Source organism: Gallus gallus, chromosome 2 (assembly GCF_016699485.2).
Source record: "Gallus gallus isolate bGalGal1 chromosome 2, bGalGal1.mat.broiler.GRCg7b, whole genome shotgun sequence".
NCBI classification, from domain to species: Eukaryota; Metazoa; Chordata; class Aves; order Galliformes; family Phasianidae; genus Gallus; species Gallus gallus.
Genome location: NC_052533.1, coordinates 55927833 through 55941254, shown reverse-complemented (window position 1 = coordinate 55941254; position 13422 = coordinate 55927833). Strand labels below are relative to the sequence as shown.

General features: G+C 52.1%; 2 protein-coding genes and 1 non-coding gene across 12 annotated transcripts in view; 2 read left to right on the top strand and 1 right to left on the bottom strand.

Moving 5' to 3' along the window:
• Window positions 1-13422, bottom strand: part of PQLC1 (PQ loop repeat containing 1) — a 73471-nt gene that overhangs the window by 50535 nt on the left and 9514 nt on the right. Inside the window, exon 2 of one of the 10 annotated variants that reach the window (XM_046938115.1) lies at window positions 4829-7234. The exons of the other annotated variants lie outside the window; for them this stretch is intronic. Coding sequence (XP_046794071.1) covers window positions 4829-5262 — 434 coding nt within the window. The 5' untranslated portion in view covers window positions 5263-7234. The remainder of the gene's footprint in view (window positions 1-4828; window positions 7235-13422) is intronic. 10 annotated transcript variants of the gene reach the window in all.
• On the top strand, window positions 8063-8126 carry MIR7458-1 (microRNA 7458-1). The gene has a single exon (NR_105626.3). It is a non-coding gene; the product is annotated as a microRNA 7458-1 (primary transcript).
• LOC121109606 (protein PXR1-like) lies at window positions 9059-10369 on the top strand. Its single transcript, XM_040696358.2, has 2 exons — window positions 9059-9269; window positions 9677-10369. The coding sequence occupies exons 1-2, from the start codon at window positions 9228-9230 to the stop codon at window positions 10205-10207; spliced, it is 573 nt and encodes a 190-aa protein (XP_040552292.1). The 5' UTR covers window positions 9059-9227; the 3' UTR covers window positions 10208-10369.

Below are 13422 nucleotides of genomic sequence, written 5' to 3'. Positions count from 1 at the left end.
CTGAGCTCACTGACAGAGTTGTAAAGCCACACTCCATCATATTTGAAAAATCATGGCTGCCAGGCGAAAGTTCCCTGTAACTGGAAAAAGGGAAACATCACTTCCAAATTCAAGAACGGGAGAAAGGAAGGCCCAGGGAACTACAGGCCAGTGAGCCTCATTTCTGTGCCTGGGAAGATGTTGGAGTGGTTCCTCCTGGAAAAGATGTTAAGGTACATATGAGGTGTGGAGGTGATCAGGGGCAACCAGCACAGCTTCATCGAAGGCAGATTGTGCCTCACCAATCTGGTGGCCTTCTTTGATGGAGTGACAGCATCAGCGGACAAAGGAAGGGCAACTGATATCATCTATCTGGACTTGCACAAGGTCTTTGACATGGTCACCCACCACATCCTTATCTCTAAATTTGAGAGATGGAGATTTGAAGGCTGTACTATTTGGTGGAAAAAAAAAAAAAACAACCGGTTGGATGGTCATATCCAGAGGGTTGCTGTCAATGGCTCTACACCCAGGTGGAGGCCAATCAGGAGTGGTGTCCCCCTGGGTTCTGTCTAGAGATCGGTGCTCATCAACATCTTTATCAATGACCTGGTTAGTGGGATTAAGTGCACAACAAGTTTGGAGATAACGCTGAGTGGTGAAATCCACACAACAGAAGGGAGGGATGCCATCCAGAGGGACCTGGACACGTGACTGTCTAATGAGGCTTAACAAGGCCGAGTGCAAGGTGTTGCCCTTGAGTACAAGACAATCCCACATACAAGTACAAACTGGCAGAACAACTCATTGAGAACAGCCCTATGCATAAAGCTCCTGATGGATGAGAAGCTGAACATAGACTAGAATCATTAAATTGGTCAGGTTGGAAAAGACCCTCAAGATCATCAAGTCCAACCACAAACTAACCATACTACCCTAACTTGAACAACTCATCACTAAATCATGTCCCCGAGCACCACATCCAAACCGTTTTTAAACACATTCAGAGGGATGGTGACTCAACCACCTCCCTGGGGAACCTATTCCAGCACTTAACCTTTCCTGTAATTAAGTTTAATTATCTAACTTATCTCCAACCGAATATCCATATTATCCAACCTAATATCCTCCCCTGGTGCTATGATATCCAATCTAAACCTCCCCTGGTGCAACTTGAGGCCATTTCCCCTCATCCTGTCCCCAGTGATAAGAGGCAAACCCCACTTCTGCTGCAGTCACCTTTCAAATGTTTGAAGAGAGCAGTAACGTCTCCCATCAGCTTCCTCTTTCCCAGACTAAACAGCCCCAGTTCCCTCACCCTCTCCTCACAGGGCATATTCTCCAAGCCCTTCACAAGCCTTGTTGCCCTTCTTTGGACCTGCTCCAGCACCTCCATGTCCTTTCTGTACCGAGGTGCCCAAAACTGAACACAGTTCTCAAGGTGAGGCCTCACCAGTGCTGAGTACAGGGGCAGGATTACTTCCCTAAGCCTGCTCACCACAACATTCCTGATACAAGACAGGATGTCACTGGCCTTCTTGGCCACCTGGGCACACTGCTGGCTCATATTCAGCCGACTGTCCATCAGTACACCAAGGTCCCTTTCCATCAGGCAGCTTTCCAGCTACTCCTCCCCAAGCCTGTAGGGCTGCCTGGGGTTGTTGTAACCAAAATGCAGGACCCAACACTTGGCCCTATTGAAACTCACAGAGTTTGCCTTGGCCCATCGATCCAGGTCCTATCCGGATCCCTCTGTAGTGCCCTTTTCCACTCGGGCAGATCAACACTCCCTCCCAACTTGGCATCGTCTCCAAACTTACTGAGGGTGCACTCAATCCCCTCATCAAGGTCATTAATAAAGATGTCAAATAGAAGCTGCCCCAGTACCGAGCCCTGGGCAACACCACTCGTGACTAGATGTCAACTGGATTGAACTCCATTGACCACAACTCTTTGGCCTGGACACCCAGCCAGTGTTTCACCCAGTGGAGCATACACCCATCCAAACCATGGGCAGCCAGCTTCTCCACAAGGATGTTGTGGGGGACAGTGTCAAAGGGCTTACTGAAGTCCAAGCAGACCACATCAACAGCCTTACCTTCATCCACTAAGCGAGTCACCTTGTCATAGAATGGAATCAGGTGTGTCAGACAGGATCTACCATTTGTAAACCCATGCTGACTGGGCCTGATCCCCTGGTTGACCTGTAACTGGTCCATGATGGCTCCCGAGATTATCCATTCCATAACCTTCCCGGGCACTGAGGTGAGACTGATAGGTCTGTAGCTACCAGGATCATCTTTCCGGCCCTTTTTGAAGATGGGTGCCACATTTGCCAGGCTCCAGCCTGCCAGGACATTTCTGGTTAGCCAGGACTGCCGAAGAATGATGGAGAGTGGCTTGGCAACCTCATCTGCCACCTCCCTCAGCACTCTAGGGTGCAATTCATCTGGCCCCATGGACTTGTGAGCATCCAGCTTTTGGAGCAGCTTCAAAATCATCTCATCATGGATCATGCAGGGCTTATTCTGTTCCCCATCCCTAGCTAGCAGCGCAGAGGGCTGTGTGCCCAGGGAGTAACAAGTCTTACTATTAAACACTGAGGCAAAGAAGCTACAACGCTGCTTCCACTCACTGTTTTAGACCACTGCATCCAAACATATAGCCTCTGAGATTTAGCGTTAAAAGTCAGTCTTTTGCACATCCATGCCTATAGGCTGAACCAGTGGGGATGAGTGCTAAAGGTGACAGGCTAAGGCCCGCTGGCAACACAACCCTTCACATTATAGCTTTCCCCTTGCCCAGGCAGTTTTGAGCCCAGTCCTGCCTGCAACAGCCCACGCAAAAACAACATATCTGAGGCTCCTCAGATAGCCACATATGTAATTTCAGGAGTGAAACCGCAGCCCTTACTGACAGTAATGGCCCTCATTGACACAGATGGCAGCAGCAGATCTATTCCTGTCTGATTTCCTATGATTCTGTTGGGTGCGCTCTCAAAGCAGAAGACTACCAAAAGTTATTTTAACAAACGCGCTTCTGTTTTACGAAGCATCTCCATACTTTCTCAACTGAGGTGCCTGCTAGGTGGTTTCATTACAGCTTACACCGTGTGTAGTATTTTTCTAGTACAGTTCAGTCCTGTTGTGGGCTAATGTGAAATATCTTCACATCAACCAGAAGCTACACTTGATGTAGCACTGCTGGACGTTTGATGGCCCAGTTAGTAAGTTAACAGCATTTTGAAGCCGTTAGGTTTGTCACACATCTTAAGACCACCCGTGCCCACGGTATAACGCGTGAGCATTCAGTTGAATACCTAATGGTTGAAGGTGTGTGCAATGTAGATGCCTACAGGTGTGTATTTTACTTCCTGAGAGAATACGGATTTCTACAGTACCTTCGTACGGATAAGCTACGTTTAGAAATGAAAGCTTCCTTTCAGTCCACGGAAGGTCAGATGTGCTCTATGTAGGAAACAAACATGTGATGTCATTTTCCTTCAGGAATTAAGACATTAACAGTGACATCGAAGGGGAAGGATTCTAGTGCATCCGAGGAGCAACTCTGGAAAACTGCCCAGAGAATAGCTTCTCATCAGGGCCGCTTTTCATTACCGATTACGATTCCAATCTCCTGTTCTCAGCTTTGCAACCCTCAAAAATGTATCAATTTTTAATACGGGATTATCAGTTTGATTTCCATTTTTAATGGCCCTCGTTAAACGAATTAGAGAGCTTGGAGGAGAAAAAGAGCTTGGAGGTAGGCACCCGGGGTATTTCCGATGGTTAACTTTCCCGAGTGTGTGAGCAGCTAACAACAGGTAAAAAGTGTCAGGTGGTTTGCAGAAAGCAGTTACTCTTTGAGACCTGTGTGTGTCACGGTGAAGTCTCAGCTGTGCACAAAGGGAGCTCGCTTCTCTGGCTGTCCATTTAGCATAGTGTCTCTCCATTTCATACTGGATGTGAAATTGACGCATCGGCTGTGTTTAAAGATGCGTTCCTTGTCACTGCTCCTTGTGTGTTTACAAAGAATGGCAAGACCATTTACTGTGATGTCACCACTTCCGCTTTTGTAAAAATAAATGCTGTAATTACAAAACCCTGTGTCTTCTAATGAGTCAGGCAAGCAACCAAAGGCTTTTCTAATACATACCGCAAGAGGGTCCAACCTTTTGGCCTGCCTGGGCCACCCTGAATGAAGGAAGAGGAATTGTCTTGGGCCACATACAAAATATATAATGAAGCTGATGGATAGAGCTAACACGGATAATTTTCGCTTGTATACTTTTTACTAAACCTTTTTTTCAGCAATCTTGAAACCTAGTCACCAACTCCTTTAGTAAGGGGAAAGCAAGACTGCACAGTCTTGGCTCTTCACAGGGCTGTGTTTAGCCCACGGATCACAAAGCACACAACCCCTTGACATAATGAGAGTCAGCGCCGCGCAATGCCCTCCCTGTGTCCTTGCACCAGAGCCGTCTGGGTAGCTTTGATCTGACGTGCGGAAGCCGCAGGGCTCCACTCCCACAGGCCACCACTGGGGCACCTCTGACAGGCCCAGTGGCAGGGCGTGTGCAGTCCCTCTGTGACATGTTCTGAGGTCATAATGGCATAGCCCTGCATCACAGCGGTGACCGCCCCCTTTAAGCTCAACGACCCCACGTGTCCTCCCCACATCTCCCAGAGAGGCCGGAGAGACTCCAGGTGCTTGCCGAGGAGCTGATCTCGCCGCTGCTGTGCTCTGGAGGAGCTGCTGTGCCGTGAGGAGGAGTAGGCAGAGAGAAGCAGAACTAGGGGCAGGGGTGAAGGGCCGACGAGGAGGACTGTTTTGCCAGAAGGCTGCCCACCTGCTACAGTTGTTGACCTGCAGCAAGGGGGGAAGCAAGATGGCAAAATCCCTCTTCTCGGGACCTCGCTCACCTCCAACTGTTGAGAAGCTCAGAAATTCTGGTAAGGCCCTCAGGCCCAATTTCACACGTGCTGTCGGGCCCAGTGACATGTCTGAAAACAGGTGTGGAAGCCCTGAAGGAGGAAGGCGGGCATGGCTGAGCAGGGCAGGTTGCTGCAAGAAGGCAGCTACCTTAGCACCCAAGGGGCCGAAGGAGCGCTTGGGCAGGCGTGACTCCTGGGTTCTGTTCCCGACCTGGCCCCTGCCTTCCCAGGGATCTCCAAGCAGGAGCCGCCAGTGGAACTGAACTGCTTGTCTCAGAAACGCATCACTCCTTTGGCAGGAATTCAGGGTGCTGAACTGTTTTGAGGTGGCCTCCTGGGAGCATGACATGTCTCTTCTTTTGTTTTCCAGAGCTCGCTAAGTTTTGGTCCAGTGCATCCTATTATCTCAGTCAACAGCTGGCTTTCTACCAGGTGGGACTTGCCTCCCTCTCCTTTCCTCCCTCTCACGGTTGATTTAGCCGCGAGAGCCCATTTGCCACGGAACGCAGATATTCTTCCCCTCTGTGGAAGCAGGAATCATGCCCCAGAAGGACTCTGCAATGCAAAATGGGCCACAGGCTAGCTCCTCTGTCAGTTCTGACATGCCAGGAGGTCCAGGCCTAATGATGGAAGAAGGGCTGGACATTTTCTGGGCCTGCCTGAGTCCTCTGCTGGCAGAGTTGAATGACTAAAGTGGATTGCCTAGGGGTGACTGCCAGCTTGGGAACCCCGTTTGTCTCTTTATGAGCCAAAAGACTGCACTCTCTGGTTCTTCACAGGCAGGAGGGGTGAGAGGGAAATAGTCTTCTGACATCCCCTGCAAAACTTCTTCTGATCCACCCTTTCTTCTCTTTCAGGCTGTGCACATTCCTGGACTGGGGACTTTCATGGTTGTCAGAGAGCGCGTAGTCAGCCAGAAGGGTCTGGTTACTGTTGAGAGACCCCTGTTTCACCTGGCAAAGGCTCTTGCGCAGGACCATGACCTCCAGTATGACTCCATAGATGTTGCAGGTAGGAAGAGTGAAGTCTGACAGAGGTGCTTCCCTGGCACCAGAGTGGGGAAAGGGTGCCAGACTGTCATTATAGATGGTAATACAGTGTAACAGCACACTCTCTTTCACCTGCTTCAACAATGGGTTTCATTCCGGTCTCATTGGCTCCGTGTCTCAGCGTCTCCTCAGAGACATACCAATGGTGCCACTTCAAAATCTCAAGAGTAGCGTATTGCCTGTGGGGCTGGAAGCTGCTGACTTTTGATTGTAGCCCACTCAGTGGCTCTCCAAGTGCTCACGTTCCTCTCCTCTTCTTTCGCCAGGACATGACCAGTATCAGCAACTTCCGTATGCTCAGATAGCCTCAGAAAATGGCATCTCTGCAGACGCGGCGCAGCTTTGCGTGGAAAGGACCGTGTGCCTTTTCAGCGCCTGCATAGAGAAGAGGCGGAACGTTGCTTTCATTTGGAGAGACGTTGGCATGCTGCTGATTGAAGGAAAACGGGTCCAAATGAAATTCTATGAGGACTTCCTGGAGAAGCTCAACGGGACTGCTGGCATGTTGCAGGCTCTTCTTGGGGTAGGTTTTGCATTTTCCCAGCACTACCTCTGATTCTTCTGAAATGCCTTCCGGGGACTAGGGGACTGCTTTCTCCTGGCCTGCCATGCTTCTTCAGCCACCTGGGCTCCTGGTGGTCTGCAGGAAAGCAGGCTCTGTAGAGCTCTTCCCTTACACGAGGGGGCGCGGCTCTGTGCCAGGATATGCAACCTCAAAAGGCCTTGCTTTTTGTCAAGAGACCAGAGGAGCGGTGAGTGTCACTGCTCAGTCCCAACTCAGAGCATGGAGCAGAGACACAGGCACAGCAAGGCTTGCTGAGGCCCGAACCCCTCCCTTTGGCAGCTTGCGTTGTGTTGGGCTAAGACAGATTGGAGCTGCCAGCCATTCCCATTGTCCCCATCTCCCATCGTCTGTCTCCGTTCTGATTGCAGATGCCAGAAATGAGCAAATCGGTCATCTCACGCAATGACTGCGTAGCTTCCCAAACAACTTCCGGACGTGTTACTGTCTTTCCAATGTGAGTATGCTTGCTCCTGCCACACGCGCCTGAGCGAGACAGCAGCTTTTCAGCTGCCCATGGTACTCGCTACGGTACTTAGCAGTGCTTAGAGGCCTGGTTTGCAGGGAACTCCCTGCTCGCTCCAGTTCAGTTGGATTGCATTTGGAGAAGCGTGGCATAGCAAAGTCACGTTTCACATCCGTGCCAGTGTCAAAACTGGGGGGGCACTTAGGCCAGTCTTCCTTCTGGTTTTCCCAGTGCTTCTTCCATCCTGCAAATGAGAGTGCATTCTGCTTAGGTCCCAAGGGCTAGAGGAGGAACAGATTCTTGTGTAAACGGGAGCCTGAGTGTGGCAGGCTTCTGCCAGGGCTCTGTCTTGTACCATTGCTGCTGTGCAGTGACATCCACAAGTGGCGGGGGCGGTGGGCATGGAGTTGAGCCTCAAGAGCTGCAAAGATATTAATCTGCAAGAAACTTGGAAGGCAAGAAAAGAATGGAAAGGGCTGTTGGGTTGTTGGGTGGCAAGTGACCGGTCTGTTCTGCGTGAGCGTTCTGAGTGAGAATATTTCCTCCTATGAACCAGCCAGAGGAGTTGGCTGGGAGCAAAACTGCTCTCACAGCAAGGGCAGAAGAAACACTGGCACGTACTGACAGGGCCTCACCTGCCCCTCCAGACGCTGGAGGTCTCGTACGGTTCTCCACAATGAGCTGCTCTGGGAAACAATGGCCTTCCAGTGTCTCTGCGGTCTGTCTCTGTCACTCCGTTATTGGGTCAAGCTGCAAGGGAAGGTGTTGCCCTTCCTTCAGCCTGCTTCTTCCTCTTTCAGGTACGAGCACAAGTGCATAATTAAAATGACTGAAACACCAAAGGTGGACCTGAAGTACCACGTGAAGACCAGACACGAGCAAGGCTGGGCAAGACCTGGTGACAGTGGCACGAAAGGTAAGGGCACCTGTGAGTTGCCAGCAGGGGCCTCTTTGTTTTCCTTCCTCCTCATCTGGAGACGATTAGAACTGACATGACCACAGAGCGCCTGGAAGAGCATGAGACACTTTGGGTGACTCTTTGTACCCACTATGGGAAAGCCTGAGTGATCCATTCCGGAACAAGTTCTCAGGGCAGCCCTCCATCACAAGTGGCCACTGGGATCATCTCAGCAGAGGACACTTTCCCCGCAGCCTCCGCTCGGCAGCCTGTCCTGCCAGCCCTGGAAATCACTACCCTTGCTTCCCTTTGTCTTCTCAGATGTCTCAAAAGCACTTCCTCTGCTGTCAGCACGCCCCAGTAGCAAAGCTGTGTGGGTGGGACATGCATCAAGAGATGCAAGAGCCAGCTCCTCTGCTGCTAAACGATTCTCCTCTCTGGAATGGCTCTTTGAGACCATCGGCATCTGCCAGGGCATCCCCCATTTCAGCACACACAGGGGATGAAGGCATCAATGTAGCATTCCCCAGGGAACAACGCTGCCCCATAGCCATGAAGAAACGGGCCAAAACCTTGTCAGAAATGCAACTTTTCTCAAGTTCTCTCCCTTCCTCTTTCTAGGGGACCTTTGTGAGACGCGCCTCCTTCATCGAGCAGCGCTTCCTCCAATAAGATTACCGGCATTGACTGTAATGCCAGGGAGAGACCAGAAAGCCGAGGAGAAAGAGCCTCGCACCAGGTGAGACTCCTGGCAAAAGAAACGCGGGTGATGCCATGCTCTTGCCTCTGTGGGAGTGAAGTTTATCTGGAGGGTATCCAGAGACTGTATGAACTCATCCTACCACATTGCGATTCCTTGCTCACGACAAATGTCCCATAGCATCACTTCTTAGCTGGGTAACTAATGGCAAAAGCTCCTTGCAAGAGCGCAGAGTCTTTCTTGCTTCCCTTCAGATGGAAGCAAACCGGACCTTTCTGTTTGCCAAGCCCAGCGCGCAAAGTGACAAGAAACATCCCGAGAAGGGATGAGGGTGTTCCTTTCCTAGGAGCGTTTGAATAGTTTTGAGTGTGTTTCTGGGTTGCTGTCAGCACCGCAGGCTGTTCCCAGGTCTCCGAGGGAAGTGGTAGAGACCAGATCAGTCATGTGGGGGCTCTTGCAGACTCTTTTTTGCTGAGGAAGCTGCTGAAGCACTTTTAAGCATGCAATGCAAGCCCAGCACCTCCTGCCCTCCTGTCAACTCTCCCCACCTGTCTCTGCAGGCAGCTACCAGCCGTCCCGGGGAGACCCTTGCAGGATAAAGAAGAGCAAGGGAAAGTCATTCCTCTGGTGACTCCCAGGATGGTGGACTTCATTGCTGCAGCGGTGGAGGCGAATAGAAGGGTACGTGACACACACTGCTGCAGTGCCTCTGTCTTACTGAACTGTAGAAAAGCATCACTGATTCTCACAGCGTTCCTTACTGCGCGTTCACATAACACCTTGCTTGAAGAGAAATGAGTTGGGGTGGCATTTGAGAATAAGCAGTTCGCTTCCATTTGCCTCCCGAAAGCCACCCCAAGAGCTAACTGGGGGATGCTCCTGATGGCTTGTGTAGAACTCCCAGCTGCCAGACTGCATTTAGCCCAGTGTTTATTTATTTTCCTGGCTCTTACAGAAGGGCTCTTCAGTCGAGTCCGCAGGAGCCTGGCAGCAAACCAGAAAGGTGGAAGACAAAGGGAGAAATGGAGTGCAGGAAGGGAAACCCCTCAGCCTCCACAGAGACTAACGCTGCCTGCTGTTGCATACAGATTGCCGCCGAGAAAAAATGCGCAAAGACCAGGAAGGGAAAGGAGCAGAAGGGGAAGACGGTGAGGAAGGAGAAGGAGGAGAAGGGGAAGACGGTGAGGAAGGAGAAGGAGGAGAAAGGGAAGAAGGTGAAGGAGAAGGAGGACAAGATGAGGAAAGAGGAGAAGGTGAAGCAGGAGAGGAAGGGGAAGGAGGAGAAGGTGAAGCAGGAGAAGAAGGTAAAGTTTGTGCAGCAAGAGAAGAAGGTGAAGGTCATGAAGCAGGAGATGAAGGTGAAGAACGTGAAGCAGGAGAAGGTGAGGAAGGTGAAGCAGGAGGAGAAGAGTAGATTTTCAAAACATGCCCAGAAGTTCTTGGCTGAAGAGGAAAAAAAGAACAAAATGCTGAAGAAACAGAAAAAGAAGCAAGCCAAGCAGCAAGAGTTGGAAGCGGAGAAGACGGAAGCCCAGCCAGAAGAAGTGGAGATGCCAGTGGCTCAGGTACTTTGCATCCCCGCAAGAAAGCAGCAGCACCTTCCCATCCAGGGGAGCTGAGGTTGTAAGGTACCTCTAGCACCTGGACCAGAGTAGCGCTGTTGGTGCAGCACAGCTGGATGGCTGACTGCTGCCTTTTGGGAGCAAGAAGACCCAACAGGGAGCGGTAACAAAGCCCTGGTCACGCTGGGACATGGCCCCAAGAGCGTGCTGAGGTTCCTCTCCTGATTGCTTTCCCGTCCCACTGCAGTCCCAACTGGAGTGGTCTTGCAGGGAGCTGCATGCTGGGAAGCAGCACCCCAAGGCTGAGTGTCTCTTCCTGTACAGGAATCCTCTGCCTTTGAGGAAGAATATTCCAGCTCTCTGTCTGAGAGCGAGACAGAGCAGTCCAGCTCCAGCTCCAGCTCCAGCCACAGCCTGATCAAGAGGATGATGGGGGAGCAGGAAGAGGCCGAGGAGGAGCCACCCAGAGTCTCCTGGGACAGCGCTCATTTCCCAAAACGGTAAGCATACACCAATCCCAACCAGGGCCAGGGGCAGTAGGGTGGTGGTGAGCCACCTGTGCCGTGGATCAAGGAAGCCAGCCTCCGAGTCATGGTGCCGCACACAACACCCTCAGAGAGAACTCTGAGGCCATGGGTGTGACCGTGGTTAGGGCCCGATGCCATGAGCCTCTCTGGAGCCCAAAGCAGCCCACGTGTGGAAGTCATCCTGCATCAAAGTGGCTGTGGGGCCAAATGGGGCCGTGTGTGGAATAGGCTGGGTGAGGGAAGAGGCAGGGGTGTCACAGCTGAAGAGTGAGACAGGTTTTGTCCTTGTTGTTGCAGGAGGCTTTCTCCAGTGACAGAAGAGACCCTGCGGGAGGTGGTGAAGTGCATTGTGGAGCAAGTGGCCCGTGAGCAGCAGGGACAGAGAGATGCAGAGAAGGATCTGCAGGGCCGGCTCCAGAGGTAAAGCTCTCCGCACAGGCAGTTTGCTCTCCCACACTGCCCTTCTCCCACCCCCTGCAGCACCAGGGCAAAAGAAGGGCTTTTCCTGGAAGCGGGCTCTCAGCACAGCCACCTCCTGCAGTCGCAGCAGGCACCAAGCTTGGGAGCCCCAGCAAGAGAGCGGTCTCCCTGTGCTCACACCCCCTCCCACTGTGTGCCTACAGTGAGCTCGCAGTGCTGCGGTGGAGTCAGTGGAGTCGGTCAGCAAGAGAAGCACCCAGCATCTTTTCTCTGTCAGGACCTCAGTATAGACCTGCACCCCCTCCTGGGCCAAGGCCGGGCAAGGCAGCACGGGTAGGTGGTGTGGGCTCCTGTAAGCACCATGTCATAGCTAGCCATAGCAAGCCACGGGAAGACCCTCTTGGGCCTGTGGGATGGAGAGCAGCTGGCCGCGGAACTGGAGACCTCTGCACAGACAACCCTGCCAGCCAGCTGGTGCTGGGCATAAAGTTTCACAGTGCAGCTGTCCTCAGGGTCTGGGGTGTCATCCGGTGTCTGGCAGCCCTCCAAACGGAGCCCCTCCTTCTCCTCCCAGAATACGGACCCCTGAGCACCATGCCTTCACAGCCTGTATCTGCTCAGGCCAAAGTCTCAGCCCTCGCCTGACTCAGTGCCTGGTCAATCAGTCCCACAGCAGGCTACCCCAGATTGGGACTGGCCACAAGGGCTGCAATTACATTACAGAGACCATGAGCCTGCTCTCTCTAGCCACACACGAGCAGAGCCACTCTCTTATACTGCAGAGTCTTGCAGTGCTGCGCTGCTTGTCTCTGCATTCACAGAACTACAGAGCTTCACACTAAACTCCTTAGGTCCGGAGAGTAGTTCCCGCGCACGTCAACAAGGAGCACGAGAGATCTGACAGCACTGAGACTCCCGAGACAGACATCCAGCAAGTGTCACTCTCAATGAGGACCCTCAATGAGGACCCTCAATGAGGACCACCATTCACTTCTGGCGACGTTAACGGTGACACTGTTAAGGGCGCCGTCGCCACATTCCCCATCACCCTTTCCCTATACCCAATAAAACCCCATTACCCAAACACCGTGGGTCTTTCCTTGGTCACTGTGAAACACATGCTTTACAGTGGGTGCCTGGTAAAGCCAGGTGCTCCTCTCCCCAGAGTTCCCAGGCCTGCATTGGCAGGGCTACCCAGAGCTGCATGGGCACCACGGTGTGCTGCAAGGGTGGTGAAATCCAAGGCAGGAACCTCGCGTGAGGAGACATTATTCTAAACAGGGTATCATATATATGAGATCATTAAAGGTGCTAAAGGTTGGAGGCAGCCTGGGCTGCAGTGACCATGCCCTGGTTCAGTTTGTGATCTCGAGGAACGTGGGCCTGGCAAAGAGTGGGGTCAGGACCCAGAACTTGGGAAGAGCAAACTTAAGGCTGTTTAAGGAATTGTTGGCCCAGATCTCCTGGGATGCTGTCCTCAGAGACAAAGATGTTGAGCAAAGGCGGCTAGTCTTCAAGGATGCCCTTCTGAGAGTACAAGAGCTCTCTGACCCTCTGAGTAAGAAAGCGGGCAGAGGAGGCAGGTGTAGTGGAATTCCAGGGTCACAGCCTGAACCAATGGGTGGGCTACGTGAGCGTGTGGGTGCCTGGAACGGGGGGTGCGGGGGTGTCTGGAGCCACCCCTTCTGTCTCTGCAATACTTCTTGTGCAGTCTGAGTCTGCGCGGGTCCCCCTCTTTGCCCCTGCCCCTCTCTCCGGCGGCGCAACGGTACAAATGGGGGAGGGTCACATTCCTCAGCTCGTCTCTTCACAGTTACCAGGAGGGGTGAGTCAATTCCTTTTTGATATCTTTTCCTCAAGTGCCTATTTCTCAAATAAAGGCTCTGTCATTGCCTTCATTTGTTCTACAGCAGGAAACAAGCACGGCTTAGCAAGGACCTGCTGGGCAAACTGAGGGCAAAGAAAAGTACATACAGGCTTTGGAAACAAGAGCATGTCATCTGGGAGGAATACAGGGACACTGTCTGGACTTGCAGACGTGGGATCAGGAAAGCCAAGGCACAAGCTGACCTGAACTTGGCAAGGGGTGTTAAAAACAGTAAGAAGACATTCTACAGGTACATTGGCCAGAAGAGACAGGCCAAAGCAAGTGTACCTCCTTTGGTAAATGTAAAAGGAGAGCTGGCTTCAACAGATGTGTAGAAGGCTGGGGTACTGAATGAGTTCTTTGCCTTGGTCTTCACTGGCAGACAGGATTCTAATATTTCTCACGTCCCTGAACCCTGCATCCTTCAACCTCAAGGTGGGGACTGGGGGAGTAAATCC